General features: G+C 41.8%; 1 protein-coding gene across 1 annotated transcript in view; it reads left to right on the top strand.

Annotated features, from left to right (window-relative positions):
• Window positions 1-20850, top strand: part of LOC126272441 (CWF19-like protein 1) — a 159129-nt gene that overhangs the window by 25336 nt on the left and 112943 nt on the right. Inside the window, exon 4 of the mRNA XM_049975316.1 lies at window positions 12276-12377. Coding sequence (XP_049831273.1) covers window positions 12276-12377 — 102 coding nt within the window. The remainder of the gene's footprint in view (window positions 1-12275; window positions 12378-20850) is intronic.

The following is a 20850-nucleotide window of genomic DNA, read 5'->3' as shown; positions in this document are numbered from 1 at the left end:
CTTAGTAAGCCTTTTGGTTTTGCTGCAATTGCCGTGTAACATGATTTCATTAGAATCTGCATATTGCAACACTGGCATATTTCTGCATAAATCTAAATAATATTCCATATAGACTTAGGCTCTAATTAGTAAAACCTTAAAATCTGAAGATTGCTCATTCATGTCTGAGTTTTTGTGCATACCTTTAAGGAGGTGAGGTAAAGCATCAGCTAGTACATTGCCTTTGAGATGAAAAACATCAAAGCTACACTTCCAGAGTACTAGAGACCAAGTAGTGTGTATAATAATTTGCAACTTAATAGAAAGCTTGGTGCCTGGTGTGGGTTCCAGCAAGGTAATAATGGAACTTTTGAAATGTGCACACAATTGCAGTCACCTCTAACTCGGTGGTTGAATATGCCTTTTCACAGTTGGACAGGATCGGGGTCTCGGAAAGCAACTGACATGTCTGTGTAGTATAGCATCTTGGAGTTAACAGTGCTTGTTTAATATTTTCAAATATCTGATAGCAATTGTGTGATCAATGCCACTGCACATTTTTTGTGATAAGCTTAAAAGTCATTCCCACTTAACAACTGCAAGACTGATGAAGTTTTCAGTTACTTGCTTGTACAAGAACCAGGAAAATTGACTATTGGATCAGTTTTGCACCATCAGGCAGTATAACATGGGATATAGTTAGATGATCTAGGAATTTGATTTTCTTGCGTCCAAACTTAGATTTCTGCAGGCTGGCAGGTGCATCAGCTTGCAATAATTTTTTTAACACCTTCTGTATCATGTCAGTTTGATATGACCAAGTTTATGTTGCTGTTAGAACATCATTCATGAACAATCCCACCAACTCTTGGATCTCAGGTCAATAGAGACAGTCAACTGCTGTTACGAATATGCCTGAGCATACATTAAAACCAAAAGTCAATGCTTGGTACCTCCTCCTGGCACATATAAACAATGTATACTTAGACGATTTCATTGCCAGGGCAATCTGCCAATGTGAAGATGGGGGTCAATACATTTTAGGTATTTTACTTCATATAACTTCTAGATAAAATCATCTATGTTCTCCAGTCTCATTAATCTGATCCATATCTCTTGAACTACAGCAAGGGTGTTGTGACTTGCAGAGATCTCGTTGACATTCCCCAAGACGAACTGAAGGCTGAATGGTCCCGGGAAGGAATTGTCGACGTGCAACACATTATGAAATGGGTGGATGGTACTCTCGTAAAGACTGACTCGTTTATCCTTACATTTAACACCACCAAATTGCCAGAGCATGTGAAGGCCAGTTTCCTTCGTCTCAGTGTACGGCCTTATTACCCCAACCCCATGCGGAGTTTTAAATGCCAACACTTTGGACACACTACTCTCGGCTGTAGAGGGGAAGCCACTTGCGGGAAATGTGGTAAAGCCGCCCATGAGGGAGTTGGCTGCTCCTCTCCTCCCAAGTGTGTCAACTGCTCTGGGGATCACCCTGTGTGGAGTAGGGACTGCAGAGTTTTCCTTGAGGAACGGAAGATCCAGGAACTTAAAACTACAAAACGCCTCTCGTATGGTGAGGCGAAGAAAATTTACAAGTCCATGCAGCCGCCCACGTTCGCTGCTTCCTTTTCTTCCGTTCTCAAACAGCCAGTGTTGAAATCCGATGCCACTACACAAACGGAGGTTGCTACTGTCAGCACTAGCACCTGCGTTTGTCAATGTACGTGTGCTGCTGCCGTTCCTGTGAAGCCTGCTGCTCCCCCCCGGCCTTCTGACCAGGCCATGGTGGCTGACGTTATGGAACTTCCTGCCCCTTCCCGGGTCCAGTCTTGTGCATTGTCCAGCGCTGCTACACCCCCTACTACTTCTGAGGTTTTGGCACCAATGCCGCCTCAGGCCAGAAAATCGAAGCCAAAGACAAAGGTGAATACTCACCCGCTAAAGGAGACCGACATTCTACAGTCTGCTGATGTGGATGTCATTCTCTCTGACGTCTCTCTCGACTCCTCTTCAGAGGCGATGGAGGTTGATGTCTGACTGGGGCACTCATCTCGCCCCAAAACTGAGCCTCCGTCTGTTGTGGGCTCTCCTCCCCGACAGAAAGTGAGAATGAAGGTACTCCCACCCTGATAGACGGCTCCCATTATACAGTGGAACATTAATGGGTTCTGGGCACATGTGGAGGAACTGCACCTCCTAGTACGGCAACGCCCCCTGTGCTTGTGTTTACAGGAAACACATTTAAAACCATCTGATGCTCCTGTACTAAGGGGCTATACATCATATCACAAAGATGACCTGACTGGAGAAAGGGCCAAAGGCGGGGTCGCTGTGTTTGTCAATAATGACCACCACTCCTCTGCTCTCCCCCTTGATACTGACCTGCAAGCAGTTGCAGTTGAAATTTATTCACCTCGGAGGCTTACCGTTTGCTCCCTTTATTTACCCCCTCTGGATGCAATGACCTTAGACGCTCTCACAGATCTTATCGACCAACTCCCCTGCCCATTTCTCCTCCTGGGAGACTTCAATGCCCATAATGTCCTGTGGGGCTCCACTTCTCTTTGCACTCGAGGTCGAATTTTGGAGAGCCTCCTAACATCTCAAATGTTGTGCATCCTCAACACAGGTACTCCGACTCATTTCTCTCCTCTACCGGGTCATTCTCAGCCATTGACCTATCTTTCTGCTCTCCAACCCTCACCGACTCTGTTCACTGGGAGGTCATTCACGACCTTCGTTCCAGCGATCATTTCCCTATCCGCATTCATCTCCTGGATGGTGTATTGCTGGAGCAGCAGCCACCATCGTGGATAATTGGCAGGGCTAACTGGCCACTGTTTTTGACCGCCACAATAGCATCCAAGAATGGGTGGATCACATCACGCTTGTGATCCATCATGCTGCTGACCTGTCCATACCACAGTCTTCTGGCACTCTTAAGCGGCGCCTTGTGCCTTGGTGGACAGAAGAGTGCCATTCAGCCATCCGGGACAGGCGTGCAGCTCTTCGCCGATTTAAATGCTGTCCAACGGCGGTCAGTCTTACCGCCTTTCGAATCGCGAGAGCCAGGGCACGCCGTGTCATTAAAGAGAGCAAGAAAAGGTCATGGCAGGCGTTCCTGGACTCCATCAACCGTTCCACTTGTTCCACAAAAGTATGGGAAGGCATCCGGAGGATTTCTGGTAAACATAGCCGTTTACTGATAGCTGCTGTCCTGAAGCAGGGATGCCTCCAACGACACCCAGAGCCATTGCTCAGACGCTGGCAGAGCATTTTGCACAAAGTACTGCCACTGCAAATCAGGATCCAGCGTTTCGTCGCTACCGGGCGACTGTCGAAAGAGCGAACTTGGACTTTCGGTCGAACAGTTCTGAGGTGTACAACTCCCCTTTCTCCATGTGGGAACTTGAATCGGCACTTAGTGAGACATCTGACAGTGCACCGGGTTACAACCGCGTCCAGTACTCCATGCTTCGACATTTGCCAGCGATGTCAAAGGAAATCCTCCTCGAATGTTTTAATCTCATATGGCAGACAGGAGTGTTCCCCACCTTGTGGTGGGAGGCAATCCTCATCCCTCTCCTCAAACCAGGAAAGGACCGCACATGTCCCAGTAGTTATCGTAGTATCTCCTTGACAAGCTGTGTCGGAAAGACCCTGGAACGGATGGTTAACCGGTGTCGGGTCTGGCTGTTAGAGACCAGACAGCTCCTTAGCCGGTTTCAGTGTGGATTCCGAAAATTTCGGTCCACGGTCGACAACCTGACCCTCCTAGAGACGGCTATTCAGCAGGCTTTTCTCCGTCAGCATCACTGTATTGGTATCTTCTTTGATATCAGTAAGGCATATGATACTACTTGCAGATACTGTATTCTTGCACAACTGCATCAATGGGGCTTTCGTGGCCGCCTCCCGATTTTCATTCGGTCTTTCTTGTCTCAGCGGTTTTTTCGGACCCGCGTTGTTAACACACTGTGTGATCGCTTTGAGCAAGAGAACGGTGTCCCCCAGGGCAGCGTTTTAAGCGTTATCCTCTTTGCCATAACCATCAACAGTATAACGTCTACAGTGAGGAGTCCAGTACAGTGCTCCTTATTTGTGGACGACTTTGCTGTTTTCTGTTCCTCCTCCAGTTTTGCAACCGTGAGCCGTCTGTTGCAGCTAACAGTGCGGCAGTTAGAGGAGTGAGCTGCAAAGACAGGTTTTCGGTTCTCTGCCGATAAGTGTGTTTGTGTTCATTTTAATCGTTCTCGTCGTGTTTTTACTTTGCCTGCCTTGCATATGGGGGATACTGTCCTACATTATAGAGACACACTGCGGTTTCTGGGCCTAATTTTTGACTCCAGATTGTCATGGCTGCCACACCTACGTGACTTGAAAGCCAGAACCCTGAAGGCACTCAACATCCTCAAGTGCCTCAGCCACAGGTCTTGGGGAGCGGATAGGGCGCGTCTCCTTCAGTTTTACCGAGCTTTCGTTCGTTCACAGTTGGACTATGGGTGCACAGTATATGGGTCAGCGAGGCCTTCTTATTTGCAGATCCTTGACGCTGTTCACCATGCTGGGATTCGACTGGCCACGGGTGCTTATCGGACCAGTCCCATACCCAGCCTCTGTGCTGAGGCTGGGGAACCGCCACTTACCATCCGGCGGCAGCTCCTGCTGGTGCCCCAGGCTTGTAAGTTTCTTGCAGCTCCCAGCTCGCCTGCTCACCATCTTGTTGCCCATCCACTTCTGGACCCCCTTTTTTCCCGCCGTCCCCGGGCTACGTTGCCGTTTGGGATCCGTGTGCAACGTGTACTAGAGTCCCTCGGTGTGGAGTCTGTACAACCCCAAATCCAGGGTTTTAACCGCCTGCCCCCCTGGTTACTGAAGAGGCCCGGAGTGATTTTAGATTTATTGCAGTACAAGAGAGATTGCACTCCTGCCACTGTTTTTAATGCAGCATTTTCTGCCATTTTATCTGAGCACCACGACTATTAGCTGTTTTTACGGATGGGTCGAAACAAGGGGATTCTGTTGGTTGCTCAGTTGTTTTTCCAGATCGTGTCTTCAAGGTCCACCTGCCTCAGACTTTCACTGACATTGATGCAGAATTGTCTGCGATCTTGCGGGATCTGGAGCACACGAGACATTCTTCCTCTCCTAAATTTCTTGTCTGTTCCGATTCACTCAGTGCCCTTCACTTATTGCAACGTTTGTATCCGGCAGACAAAACTGTCCAGACCATCCAGGATGCCCTCCTCCGACTACAGCGACTGGGGAAGGTTGTCGCTTCCTGCTGGGTTCCGGGTCATGTCGGCATTGCTGGGAATGAAAGGGCAGATCTCGCAGCCAAGGAGGTGTGTCTCGCCCCACAAGTATCTTAGTGTGCTATCCCCTTGCACGCACTCACCTCGCTGTTGAGTTATGCATCGGTGGGAGGATGAGTAGCTGGAAGTGACTGACAATAAGCTCCGTATAATCAAGCCCACAACGCGTGTGTGGTGTACCTCCTTTCAGCCTCATCGACGAGGTTCTCCTCACTCGGCTTCGAATAGGCCACAGCCCTATGATGCATGGCTACCTGTTCCGGCGAGAGGACCCTCCAATGTGTGGTGCTTGTGGCGTCCAGGTCACTGTGCGCCACGTTTTATTGGATTGCGTTTTATTTTCTGACCTGCGGGCCGCAGCTGACTTGCCAGCGGACCTGCCATCTCTTTTAGGCAACACTCGGACGAATGTGGCTAAAGTTTTAAAGTTCTGTGACATGTCAAATGTTTTTACAAAGATTTTAGGGAGAGGATTTTAATTTGCTCACTGTGTGACAAGCTAGCCCATATTTTATGTAAGTGGCCAGCCAATAACAATTTCCTGTGACATTCTTGTTGCTATGTTTCCCCTTTCCTTAGGTTTTACTTTCTTATGTAGCATTTTCCTTCTTTTCCTGCGTTCTTTGAGTGTGTGCTTTAGTTTTCTTAGGTCTGTCCACGTTCGTTCCTTTTAATGTGTGTCAGGGCGATGATGACCTCGATGTTGAGCGCCCATAAGCCCCAACACACCGATTACAGACTCACTCTCCTGCTAGGCCCTGGATGCCTAGGATGTCTGGCACAGTGTCTGTGGAGCCCCTGCAAAAGGTCACACTCCATCCACAGGGATAGTGGTGCTCCTAGTGGGTAACGGTAGTTTTCATTAAATGGTGATGGTATCTTTATACCTTAGAATTGGCCTCTAATTTCGTGGTGAATATATTTGTTTTACCCTTGAAAGAAAGTGTGTTACTTAACATCACCCATTGTGTGAGAAGGTATTTCAGAAGCATGCTTGTCTTCTTTACTGCTGCCTATTGGTGTTGTAGAGCATTTGTGTTGGTGCCAGATGCCTCTAAATGGCTGTCAGTCTCCTGGCAGAGAACTGTACAGAGGAAATGTCTTTGCTGGTGGTGCTCTTGATAATTAAGAGAGCATGGTCATTTAACTGCTGTAGTTCACTTCATATGGCAATAGTCATGCTCCAATACACTTCAGAGTTATGTGTGGCTACTACATAAGGTAAGAGTTCACACCAATTATTATGTTGGGCACTTATGTAATGGCTGAGCATTTTCTCGTTGGTTCAGTGTACCAGATCAGTATGACCATTGTATTTGGCTCAGTAGGGGTTAATTCACAATTACTTGATTCCTGTGAGTCAACACAGTTGAGTAGTTATTTCTGACATGAAATTTTAATTCTTTTCCATGACAAGAGCATCATGCATCCTGGATTCCAACAGCTGTTTGGGTATCAAGGAATGAGTGATAGCCTTGGCTCTTTAATTCAGTATAACCACCTTTGCTAAGATCATGCGAATGGTCAGTAATCTTTCATTTTTAGTGTGGGCAGGGTCTGTACAAAGCGACTATGAATGTCTAGTTTTATTGTCTAGAATGGTTTATCTGTTTGTGGTAAGTGCAGTTATGTTGTTTTGTACTTCACGTGTTATGCAAACTGAGCGCAGTATGTTAATTGTTTTTTGTAGTGCTTAACTTTCTTACTTCTGTCTTTCCACCTGTAAAAATCTACAACATAGCAAACAGTAATATACCACCCATCAATTTGAGTAAGGATTGCACTGTGTGTGTGATGTAATACCTAACCTTGCAAACTCTTCGGGATGACAGTTCTCCTGTGGAGGAGTTCATCATGTGTGGCGAATTGAGATGTGTCACAAATTGCTGACGTTGCGTGTCCACGTGCTGCACATTATTTCATTGTTGTTCACTTACTTGGTCTTGTGGGAGTGCACATACTTTGCATCTTATGTTGTGGCACCAGTGATTGACAACGGCTGAAGATGGCTGATCTTTTCAAATTAGTATGCCAGTATGTGCATGTTCTCAGTGCAACTGGTCTCAGTGCCAGAACATGCAGACTCTGGACGACAGTTGGCGGAATTCAGATCAGTTTGTTTCCTTTGGCCAAATCACGTGACGTTCCCACATGCAAAGCATGGATTGTAAGAATATTTTAAGTTTAGTACAAGAAAGAATGAGTTTGTGGCAGGCTGAAGATGAGGGATATTGTAGTGATCCGAGGCTTAAAAGTTTCTGTACCTAGAGATATTCGACAGAGAAGAAGTAAAGAGATTTTGCAGCAGCTGACTATCCCGCAAAGAAGAGGGGCTGTAAAATTCCAACTAAGTCACCTTGTAAAGAAGTGGAATGTGGTTTGGGGAAATAAATCAGTACAACCCACACTCACACTTTCAGTCGTCATAACATTAGAATATGTTTTGAAATCTCTGGTTTTTATTGGAAACCCGAAGTCTTAAACAACTTAAAAACTTAATAATAATTATCTTATATTACTTTTGCACGTTCTGTGGCTGTTTGTCCATTTCAGCCATATGTGCATATTTAAAATTCACTATGTCATTTGCAACACAGGCAAATCTATACAGGCCTAGATTATAACCTCAAAAAATTATTACTCATGTTTTTATGGCAGTAGGTTGGCATGCTGTTATATGAGACTATTTGAAAATGTGGTGAATATATTTCCACTTTTCAGTGCTTTAGGTGTTCAGAGTATCGTATTTCAAAATTTATATTTGTCTTTCTCACATATGCCAAATGACAGACATTGATGTGTGTGTTTTGCTGAAGTTACTTGAAGTTGTGCAGTGTGTTAGTAAACTTGCTTTCCAGTACCACTATGAATGGTCTCTAGTATATAACAGGATGTTGCTCGCTTATCTCATATATAGCTATTCTCCACCATGAAGTTGAATTCAATGAGGCACACTTTTTTATAATGTTATACTGTTCATTGGTCTATGAGACTAAGACTTCATCTCAAGGCCAAACAACCAGTAATTATTCAGAAAGACTGCTGTACAGGTAGCAGTGTAAGTCAGTTATTCTGTATACCATGCTCCATAATTTTGGAGTATTTCTTTTCAGCTTTGTTCAGGTGATTGGACGCATTTATGACACGATGTTCTACTCCAACTACTTCATGTAAGAGCATTGACCTGACTGCAGAGTTACTGATGTCACATGAAGGTTTTTCATAGCCTGGATATTCATGAATGGGGTTAGATGTTAGTAGCTCCTTCAGCCCCACAAAAGCGTCACAGTCCACAAACTGCTTGAATTTTATACTCTTTTTTTTTCAGTGATTGTGTGAGGGCTCTTGCAATTTTTTTGTAGTCAGGCACAAATTTCCAGACCAAGAAATGATCGCATTCTTATACTGTATTATGTATTGGGAAATTGTGTGTGGATTCCACAAATTGTGGATTGGATTTGTTACCTTTCCAGCTGATGATAGTACCTAAATAGAATTCCTCTTTCAAAACAAAGTGAGGTTACTCTACACTCAGTTTAAGGCAAGTGATCCTGAATTGAAATAGGGATTCCACGGCTTTACTACATGGTCATCAAAGTAACTGCAGAAAACAATGATGTTATCTCAGTGGACAATACATTGTTGGGGTTTGAGTCTTTGTAACACAATGTCCACTAGACATTGGAATGTTATCTGGGCATTTTTAATCAAAAGGTAGGAAATGATATTGATGATATTGATAGTATCCCATGGGAACAGTAAATTCAGGTTTTGGCATATCAAAGAGGTTGGGGAAAAAAAATCAGCCAACCAGTTGCAACCTAAGGGTTGATTTAGACCTTGACCAGGCTTTCAAAATTTTAAAAATATCTTATTCAGATTTGATGGCCAATTTGTTTACAGTCTCTCCAAATTTATGCAGTTGCTGAATCACAGCCATGTTTAAGATTTTGGCATATCCTCAGTGCCACTTCTGTGTGGTGATATTTGTTGCCTAGGTACATAGTAGTGAAATAATTGTACTGCCTTACATTTTTTGGGATGTGTGATGTTTGGTAATGGGTATACATCATCTACTGTGAGTTAATTCAGCAACCGATAGGCACAGTAAAACTGATATGTTCTGCCTCTGTCCATGCATTTCTTAAGCCACAGAAGTGAACGTAAGCAACCATGTATTCACAGCCAACTCTACAAAGTTTATTATGATTTGCTTGTACCTGTGAATATGTGTTTACAATGGAATGAACAGAAGATAACACTATAGAAGCATAGCACGCCAACCCAATGACTTTTGTGCCATTGTTGTTTGCAATAATCGGCTCATGGTTTCCTCTAAATAAAAACTATTTACAGCCAAGATGCAAATCTGTAATATTCAGATGGGATGATTTTATGTGTAATGCACATTGCTTTTGACGAAGTGAGCAAAATCGGTTAGGAGGAGAAAATGTTGGTATGAATTCCCTGGGGTGGTGCGTTTATCACTAAACTTCAGCTCCAACCTCCCTCAGCATTATTCCAAAAAATTAATAGTATGTTTGTTGGTGATCTTTGCTGGCTTTTCATTGGAACTGAGGGGGGAATCTAAAAATAGGACACTGATTGTTGACAAGCAACATACTCTGAAGAAAGACTAGCATTTACACTCCAGTTATTAGCAATGTGGGTACAGTTACATTAGTAATTTTTTTGCATTTCCGATGTTGGTCAATCTCGGATAGTTACTGATGTCTGTACACTGATAAATTCAAAGCACTCCAGCATTTTATCAAAATACATACAAGGAAGATACATTAATAAAGTGTGATTAATGTAATAAAAATATTCCAAGTGATCTGTTACATAGGCTACATATAAATTCTCGCTGTTTGTTGGAGGGAAAGTAATGTGTTTGAGGGAAAAATGATTTTTATTTACTTGATTAGTACATCTACATCCAATCTAATATATCTAATCTGCATGCACTTATAACAACAATGATAGGCCTGTGATGTAATTACACCTATCTTCAAGTAAGCCACAAGAATGATTGTGCCTACTATGTAACTTTTGCATTGAACATATCTGTATTTCTTTACTTTCAAGGAATTTCATTGTGCTGTTCATTTTTTTAAAGGAATCTGAAACATGTGTTACCAGTTTCTCCCCACCTGTTGGAAGAAAGAAATGAATGTCTTTCTCACCTTTGACTGCTTTGGCAATTTTGTACTAAGCATACTTCTTTTCTTCCAGTATTTTGTGCTGATGATTTGTTGGACCCCAGAAATACTTACAATATCTCTAAATTTCTGTTAGCAGCATTACATTTCTCTGACCACTACATTTGTTACACAAATTACATTTAATAACAAAAGTACTACTTCATGAGCAAAATAAGAGACAAATTCTCTCTGTACTGTGAGTGCTGAAATAGAAAGCGAAATTCCTGTGATGGTTCACTGAAAGACCAATAACAAGCAGAACATGACCAAGCACCTGCAAATGTGAATCAAGCACGACCAAATGAAGCTTAGTCATTCTTGCAAATCAATTACACCAGATAGAATGCTTGTTCACTGACACTTGTTCACTTGTGTTCACTCGTATCTAAACCAGGCTTTAGTTATGATAAATGTACATGTGGTCACAGGGGCTCCTGGTCATCTGTAAAATATCATCTTATTTTTGGCATTTCATCAGTTCCTCCACTAATGGTTTAAGATGGGGCAGAATACCATATAGCTTTCAGTACACTGGGCTTTCATCCCCAGTCGAATTTCAGGCAAGCTTTGCCGGAAACGACGTATGACCACTTAGTAATTCTATATGCTCACTGAATAACACAGACACTTTGTCCTGTCTATCTTTTGACAAATTTGCAACTTTTGCTCATCATGTGAGTTTTTCAACAACTTTCCCTTACTGCAGGCTACATAAACTCACTTATTTTTCCAACAGCTTTTTGTCTAATGTCTGAAAGATCAGCATTCCGTGACCATATTTTGCCTTCCACTTTTAAAAAAATTTCCATGCTGACAGGAGTTTCCTAGATTTGTCATGCTTTTGAGTATATGGCATACTGCAGTGTACTGAACATATTGATACCCTATTCATTTCATCGTTTTATTATTAAGTTTACCAATACAGTCTGTAAATTCTTCATGCCCCTCACTATGGTTCATCAAAATGTTATTAAGTAATCCGTAGGGAGACACAGTGACAAATTTCAACTTGTAGTGCTCTGGATTCCAGACTGAATGCTTGTATGCTGACACTCATTCACTAGTATTCACTTTGGTGTAAACCAGGGTTTAGGTATGATGACTATGCTTACTTATCAATGTCTTGTGACTACTGGCTGTGTGTCCTGTAACAAACTCTGAAGAAGTACTTTACCAAAAGCCTGAAACTGTTTTCAGACATGTTAATGTGCTTATCAACAATTTTTGTTTTGAAGCCTGGTTTAGCCATAACAATTAAGGTTTCAAGTATTTATTCTAATCACTCCACATAGTTGTCAGAATAAAACTTTAATCATTACTCACTTAATTTCATACTAATTTTCCTTTTCTATACACATCAGAGCAGATGCTTACAAAAATAGGTTTTCTTGACGAAACTCTAAACTGCAGTAATCCGGCATATGAAATATGAATGATATTGTTTATTGCTGGACTTACATTTGGAAGAAAGAAGGTTCAAATCCCTGTCCAGCTGTTCTGATGTAGGTTTTCTGTGGTATCTATAAACTGATTAAGATGAATGACAGGATGAGACCTCTGAAAGGGATACAACCAATTTTCTTTGCCATTTGTGCTGGTCCAAACTTGTGCTCCCTCTTAATGACTTTGTTTATAACAGAACACTAGTCAGTCATCCTTTTTTCATGATTTTGTCCCGCAATGAAAATGAAAATTGTTTTATTGTCAACATTTTTCCACCACATTGAATTTGGTTTTATGGTCCTTGTGATAAATACCCTTTTTTTTTCAGTTCCTTTGCCTACTTACATCTTGGGACCCACCAGTGACGATCAGCTAAGTAATTATGATAACCTAGATGGATGTGAACTGTGCCCAAATGTAAGCTACATTGGTAAGTATTCATGAATAACCTCAGTGTTATGTGACAATGCAGAAATGTTATTTTACACTACTTAACATTAACAATAATGAGGAAATCGCATCTTTGGAAACTTGAATTATTGGCTATTTTCTGTAGGGAAGTGCAGTGATTTACAGACACCTAACGCTTTCTTTGAAACATTTATTTTATTTCACCTCACATTCATCCAGAGTTGAACCATGTTCTTTCTCCATTCTGGATGATACTCTTAATTTCTGTCTCCGTACTGCTTATCATCTTATTTCTGTCTTTTCATCATGGTTATGTAGATTTAATACTCTTTCTTTTACTCAGGTAGTTCTCAATATAGCAAACTTTGTAATAGATATATCACTGTGTTCACTGATAACAGGATTGGGATCCAGTTGATCTAAAAACCAATTTTTTTTGCAGTGGACATTGTGTAGGTAACAGTACCAATAAAAAATCATAATTTTACTCTTACCATGAGACAATTACAGTAAAGGCTTACTTTAGCTTAATCAAAGTCTTTCAGATTTTATGTTCAGAATAAGTATTTAACCAATATCATCATCAGGGTGAATTGATATTTTCCCTCTCTCTCCTGAGATAACCTTTACCTTCAGCAGAACATTTTCCCCTGGAATTAAATTTTTGAATTTAGGAAACAGAATGAAGTATCTTGGAGCCAAACCTGTGGAATGAGGTGATAGTAGAACTTCTGTTTCAGAGCCCAGATCATGACTGATTTGTGAGCATAAATATTTCTGTGATAAAAGAGCATTTTTTACAGACTAATATGTCATTTCTGTTCTGCATACATTCTGTTAGTATTGCTTAAGCATTATGACACTTCATGAGTCATGGAAACAAATTCTTTTCTTGACTGTAGCTCTATCCCCAGGATATAATGGTTGAACCACATTCTGTCCACAGTCATTTAAAGATGCCATACAATCTTAGGATTACATTACAGTTTTCCAAATTTGATTTTGTTCTGTCAAAGACCACCACTGTGCACTAAATTTCTTCATATACAGACATTCGTTCAGCTCCACATTCTTTCAAAAATGAATTTCATTGACCACATACTCAGAAGAAACTTCAGTTGCACATCATGAATTTGACAAGTAACTGTATAAACCTTATGAGAAGGGAAGTTGCTATTCACCATATAGCGGAGATGCTGAGTCGCACAACAAAAAGATTCTCACAATAAAATTTTTTGGCCACTGGCCTTTGTCAACACCACACACGCACACACAGGAATGCAGTCTCAGGCATCTGAAACCACACTGCGAGCAGTAACACCAGTTGCAACTGTTGTGAGTTGCGTTTGCATATGTGTGTGTGTGTGTGTGTGTGTGTGTGTGTGTGTGTGTGTGTGTGTGTGTGTGTGTGGCGACTCAACGTCTCCGCTATATGGTAAGTAGCAACTTTCCTTCTCATAATATTATTCCAAGTAATTGTATGTTCAATTTAAGTTCATTTGTGTGATTATAAACAGTCATGAGCATGTGTGTAGAGTACCCCTAATTTAATGTAGCAATCATTTAATGACATTTGTTGTTTTAAAAATCTATAGGCTTCAATGATAACTGCATTTAAATAAAAAAAGCAGCCATGTGCTGACGCAATAAGTTTATTAATGTTTAAGATGTACAGTGGCAGCTCGTGCAAAATTTTACCAATTTGCTGCAGTATTACAAAAATAAACATGTTATTTTTCACTATGTCATCATGAAAGGTGCGACTTAATATTATTGCAATATTGGTTTCACCTAATGCATTAAGCTCAAGTACGTTGTTTGTATGTTGATGATTTCTGCATTTTTTAAAAAAAATATGTCCTAGATTTTGTGCTCCCACTGTACCCCAAACGTTGCTGTTCTTGAATGATTGACATGGCAAACAAAAAAGAGTGTTGTGAAGATCACACCCACAGCTCTTTTTGTACACTTCTACACTAATTTTCCTGGTATACTCACTTTTTTTAACCACCTACCTATAGCATTTTGACTTAAAGGGTGATAATCATAACTAAATTGAATATAATAATTTTACTGTAGAAATAGAACTACTTAAATATATTTAAATTTTAAAGTTAATAGTTTAACTTAGCAAGGAATTTATGAGAATGGTTTGAAAAATACTTGGAATCACCATGAGAGGTCAGTGCTAGTGCAATGGGTTGTTCACGTGATATTCATTGCCCGTAAACACATGCCATGTCAGTGCTCTTGGAAGAGAGCTGTGGCAGTGACGTGGCTCTGATGTGGTTCCCACATAGTGATTTGCGAAGATGGAAAAAATCAAAATTCGAGCAGTGCTTAAGTACTTTGTAAAGAAAGGTATGAAAGCAAAGGACATTCGTGCCGATTTCCAGAGTACACTGGGGGGACTCTGCTCCTTCATATTCAACTGTTGACAAGTGGACAAATCAATTTAAATTTGGTTAGTAGAGCTTAGATGATGATCCACACAGTGGTTGGCCAAGATGTGTCACTACTCCAGAAATCATTGCAAAAGTGCACAAAATGTTCATGGAGGATCACCGATTGAAAGTGTGTGAAATTACTCAGGCTTGCCAAATGTCATATGAAAGGGTATATCACATTTTAACTGAATAATTGGAAATGAAAAAATTATCTGCAAGATAATCAAACTATCAAGTATCAAAAATGCGTAAGAAGGGACATATCGGAATAATGTTTGGCCTGTTTTAGGAGAAACAAACAAGATTTTTTGCACCAATTTGTGACCACAGATGAAACTTGGGTGCACTACTATACCCCAGAGACAAAACAACAGTCAAAGAAGTGGAAACATGCTGATTCTCTGCCACCAAAGAAATCACAGACAATTCCTTTGGTGGGATAGGTCATGGATGTGTGTTCTGTAATGTGAAGGGGATTCTGTTTGTAGATTATCTCCCCACTGGGCAAACAATTACTATGCTAACCTCCTGGACAAATTGCAACAAAAGATTCGTGCAAAAAGGCCATGTTTAGCATGGAAGAAAGTCATCTTCAATCGAGACAGTGCGCACCTGCACCCGTGCTATTGCTTTGCAAAATTACATGATCTAAGGTATGAATTGTTGTCACACCTGCCTTATTCACCTGATATGGCTCTGTCAGACTTCCATTTCTTCCCAAAACTGAATATTTTTCTTGGTGGACGAAGATTCAGTTCAAACAAAGAACTGATAGCTGGACGACTAATTTGTAGGCCTGGAGGAAACTTATTTTTGAGATGGGATCGAGGTACTGGAACATGGTTGGACTAAGTACATTAATCTACAAGAAGGGGGAGGGGGGGGGGCGGGAAGGAAGAAAGTAAAAGATGGTAATGGAAGAATAGAAACCGAGTTGGCACTGATACACCAGGTGTTCCTCAAAAATCGCTGATACTGCACTTCTAAACCTTTAGAGAGCATTTTATCTTTTTCTACAGCCCACTCAGCTGACATATGCTAGAAACTTGAAAGGGGCATCTACCTGCTTTCATTCACATAGTTTGAGCAAAATCAGTGTGCCCTGACCCTGACCACCTTGTTAGATTTAAATTTGGTGTAGGTATATCTAACTCTTTAATTTTCAGTTTCTTCTACAAAGATCTACCGCAAAAGGACCTCTTGAGCAGATCATCTGTAGAATTCGCCATGTTGCAGAATACTTTACACACAATTTCAAAGATGCTGTGAGCAATGTTGCTCCCTTAGTGCAGGCAGGAGTGATGCCACATCAGAGCATTCACAGTTGAAAACCGACAATTGTATCCCTCCACTGAGTTGAGCATAGGCTGACCATCATTTCAGCACTCGACATTGGTTACTTGTCATTGTGAAGAGAGTGATACAAAAAATGTTTTCATCCATTTTATGTGCATACTGTGATGCATTCGAAGAGAAATGGCTTCATTTTAGTGTGATTATGATTCACATTTGAAGAGAAATGGTGCCATTTTAGGGTGATATGTACTGTGCATATTGGCACATAGTCACCAGCTGTCACAGTAGATGAATATTAAGGTGTTCAGTGAAAATATTACTATCCCATCTTGGGATTTATAGATTTGCTAAGTTATTGTTAAAATATTTTGTGATTAAATGTCGTATTTAGTTATGTGGTGTAAATCTCTTGAGATGACATTAGAAAAGTTGAATTCGAGAGTACAAATATTGCTTTGACTGATATAATGCAAGTTTTCAAGAAATCTAACAAATTAAAGTTCCTAATTTTAAATTGACTCATACTCTTAAGTGTTGAATATCTTGTGTTTGGTATCATATCAGACACCTTTTTATTGATAAAAGTATACAAGCACCATTGGGTTTAACATGAACATAAATTTGTATAGCAATCCAACCAACATTACTGGTGGCAGATGTGAATTTTAAAAACTTTCCAGTGAATGAAATATTCAAAGAAACTTTTGCTTGCATGTTGTCATCATATACTACACTCCATGATATTTTGCCCGGGCACCTGTCAGTCATACCCAGATGTGTTATCAAAGACTGAGAAAGACTTCCTGCCTTCCACACTTTATTAAGAAATAGAAGTACTCCATTGAATTATAGAACTATATCACTAACTGTGATTTGCGATAAGGTTTTGTAACATATACTGTGTTTTAACATTTTGAAATACCTCAAGGAAAATGATCTATTTCAATGCAGCCAGCATGGTTTCAGACTATGTCATCCTTGTGAAACACAGCTTTCTGTTTGTTCGCACGAAGTAATGAGTGCTCACAGCTTAGAATGTTTGCAGATGATGCTGTCATTTGAGCAAAATGCTTGTGTTATACTTCATTGAATATTTGGTGGAGAGAGATTTTTCAGGTAGGACTGATGGGGGACATTGAAAAACAAAGGAAGACAACTCGTTTTACATTATTGTGAAATAGTGATAATGGCTGGTTGCAAAAGGCAACACTGTTGATGTTTGGTGCAGCATTCCTCCATGAGGTGTGTGGTTGTTCCATGTAAGCCATACCACAATGGCAAGGTATTTTGTAAATTCCAGCTTCCCACAATAACAAATAATCCTCCGCTGATCCCAATAGGTCTGCAGTCTTAAGTAGTGGATGCAAAAAGACTTTAACATGAAATTTCCAGAGGATTCTGTCCATCTTGAATGAAATATTTTCAACAAAGAGAAGAAAAATTATTGAATTTGCTGTATCCACTTCCTGGTTTTTGGCTTTAACTGACAGTGTCATGTTAATCTGATGAGTAGAATATCCATTTTCTCTTAAAACTGTTTTTAGATGATCTAACTCTTTAGGCAAAATATCTAGTTACAACATTGTGTGAGTTCGTTATAAAAATGTTGTAAGCACATTCATAGTTTTCAGTAGGTGATGAAATTTCAGCAATTGTAAATACAAATAGGAATGAGTGGGCTTACAGTTAACTGAATTTCCCAGAGAGCCATCGTTCAATGTTCTTCTGTCTAATCAAAATGTCCAGGAAAAGCAGACATTCATCTTTCTCCATTTCCATACTGATTCGAGTGTTCTTATGATTGGAGTTGGGTGATATAAAAAGTAAGGTGTTGCCCACAAGCTTCCAAAATAAGTTTTTTTTTAGGGCTACTGCTTCCAGTACTTTCTCTAATCACTTTAAATTTGGTTAGTAGAGCTTAGTCGGCCAAGATGTGTCACTACTCCAGAAATCATTTCAAAAGTGCACAAAATGTTCATGGAGGATTGCCGATTGAAAGTGTGTGAAATTACTCAGGCTTGCCAAATGTCATATGAAAGGTTGTATCACATTTTAACTTAAAGTAGTAAAGGAGTTTTGCTATTTGGGGAGCAAACTAACTGATGATGGTCAAAGTAGAGAGGATAAAAATGTAGACTGGCAATGGCAAGGAAAGCGTTTCTGAAGAAGAGAAATTTGTTAACATCGAGTCTAGATTTACACTCCTGGAAATCGAAATAAGAACACCGTGAATTCATTGTTCCAGGAAGGGGAAACTTTATTGACACATTCCTGGGGTCAGATACATCACATGATCACACAGACAGAACCACAGGCACATAGACACAGGCAACAGAGCATGCACAATGTCGGCACTAGTACAGTGTATATCCACCTTTCGCAGCAATGCAGGCTGCTATTCTCCCATGGAGACGATCGTAGAGATGCTGGATGTAGTCCTGTGGAACGGCTTGCCATGCCATTTCCACCTGGCGCCTCAGTTGGACCAGCGTTCATGCTGGACGTGCAGACCACGTGAGATGATGCTTCATCCAGTCCCAAACATGCTCAATGGGGGACAGATCCGGAGATCTTGCTGGCCAGGGTAGTTGACTTACACCTTCTAGAGCACGTTGGGTGGCACGGGATACATGCGGACGTGCATTGTCCTGTTGGAACAGCAAGTTCCCTTGCCGGTCTAGGAATGGTAGAACGATGGGTTCGATGACGGTTTGGATGTACCGTGCACTATTCAGTGTCCCCTCGACGATCACCAGAGGTGTACGGCCAGTGTAGGAGATCGCTCCCCACACCATGATGCCGGGTGTTGGTCCTGTGTGCCTCGGTCGTATGCAGTCCTGATTGTGGCGCTCCCCTGCACGGCGCCAAACACGCATACGACCATCATTGGCACCAAGGCAGAAGCGACTCTCATCGCTGAAGATGACACGTCTCCATTCGTCCCTCCATTCACGCCTGTCGCGACACCACTGGAGGCGGGCTGCACGATGTTGGGGCGTGAGCGGAAGACGGCCTAACGGTGTGCAGGACCGTAGCCCAGCTTCAAGGAGACGGTTGCGAATGGTCCTCGCCGATACCCCAGGAGCAACAGTGTCCCTAATTTGCTGGGAAGTGGCGGTGCGGTCCCCTACGGCACTGCGTAGGATCCTACGGTCTTGGCGTGCATCCGTGCGTCGCTGCAGTCCGGTCCCAGGTCGACGGGCACGTGCACCTTCCGCCGACCACTGGCGACAACATTGATGTACTGTGGAGATCTCATGCCCCACGTGTTGAGCAATTCGGCGGTACGTCCACCCGGCCTCCCGCATGCCCACTATACGCCCTCGCTCAAAGTCCGTCAACTGCACATACGGTTCACGTCCACGCTGTTGCGGCATGCTACCAGTGTTAAAGACTGCAATGGAGCTCTGTATGCCACGGCAAACTGGCTGACACTGACGGCGGCGGTGCACAAATGCTGCGCAGCTAGCGCCATTCGACGGCCAACACCGCGGTTCCTGGTGTGTCCGCTGTGCCGTGCGCGTGATCATTGCTTGTACAGCCCTCTCGCAGTGTCCGGAGCAAGTATGGTGGGACTGACACACCGATGTCAATGTGTTCTTTTTTCCATTTCCAGGAGTGTAAGTGTCAGGAAGTCATATCTGAAAGTATTTGTATGGAGTGTAGCCTTGTATGGAAGTGAAACATGGACGATAAATAGTTTGGACAAGAAGAGAATAGAAGCTTTTCAAATGTGGTGCTACAGAAGAATGCTGAAGATTAGATGGGTAGATCACATAACTAATGAGGAAGTATTGAATAGGATTGGGGAGAAGAGAAGTTTGTGGCACAAGACCAGAAGAAGGGATCGGTTGGTAGTACATGTTCTGAGGCATCAAGGGATCACCAATTTATAGTATTGGAGGGCAGTGTGGAGGGTAAAAATCGTAGAGGGAGAGCAAGAGATGACTACACTAAGCAGATTCAGTAGGATATGGGTTGCAGTGGGTTCTGGGAGATGAAGCAGCTTGCACAGGATAGAGTAGCATGGAGAGCTGCATCAAACGAGTCTCAGGACCGAAGACCACAACAACAACAACAACTGAATAATTGAAAATGACCCCACCCCCATTTTCCTGCTTTTGTCACCCACTGCACAACACAACAACTTACCCCATTTGAGTCGCAGTGCTGGGGCAATGTAAGCAGGGATGTGCGCACATGCTGGTGTGTGTGTGTGTTTGTGTGTGTGTGCGTGTGTGTGTGTGTGTGTGTGTGTGTGTGTGTGTGTGTGTGTGAGAGAGAGAGAGAGAGAGAGAGAGAGAGAGAGAGAGCACATATATAGAAGGAAAGGAGACAGATATGTTCAAGAACATAGACATGTACATCTGTGTGGAAAGCTGGACCTGGAAAGAATTCCCACAGTAATAAAATTTAGTTGGTCAGATTATGTTCACTCAGCCAATAGTGCTACACAAGTCACTGAAAATACTGTTGTATGCACTTCATGTTACATATTTACTTAAATCCATGGGCTAGTTATTGCTATCCTCTCACTTCTCAATCCTTTACCCATCTCACTGCACTGTCCCTTGCTGAAATCAGTTGACATGTGCGCTTGTGTATGTCCAATACTTTTGTAAAATAACAATGAAAACAATCATTTATTGACAAAATTATTTAATTGGACAGGTAAAAAAATCTACACGCCAAGCAGTGGCAGAACACATACGCATAAAAGACTATTGTAATTTGCAAGCTGATTTCCTT

Source organism: Schistocerca gregaria, chromosome 5 (assembly GCF_023897955.1).
Source record: "Schistocerca gregaria isolate iqSchGreg1 chromosome 5, iqSchGreg1.2, whole genome shotgun sequence".
NCBI classification, from domain to species: Eukaryota; Metazoa; Arthropoda; class Insecta; order Orthoptera; family Acrididae; genus Schistocerca; species Schistocerca gregaria.
This window is presented reverse-complemented; position numbering and strand designations above follow the sequence as displayed.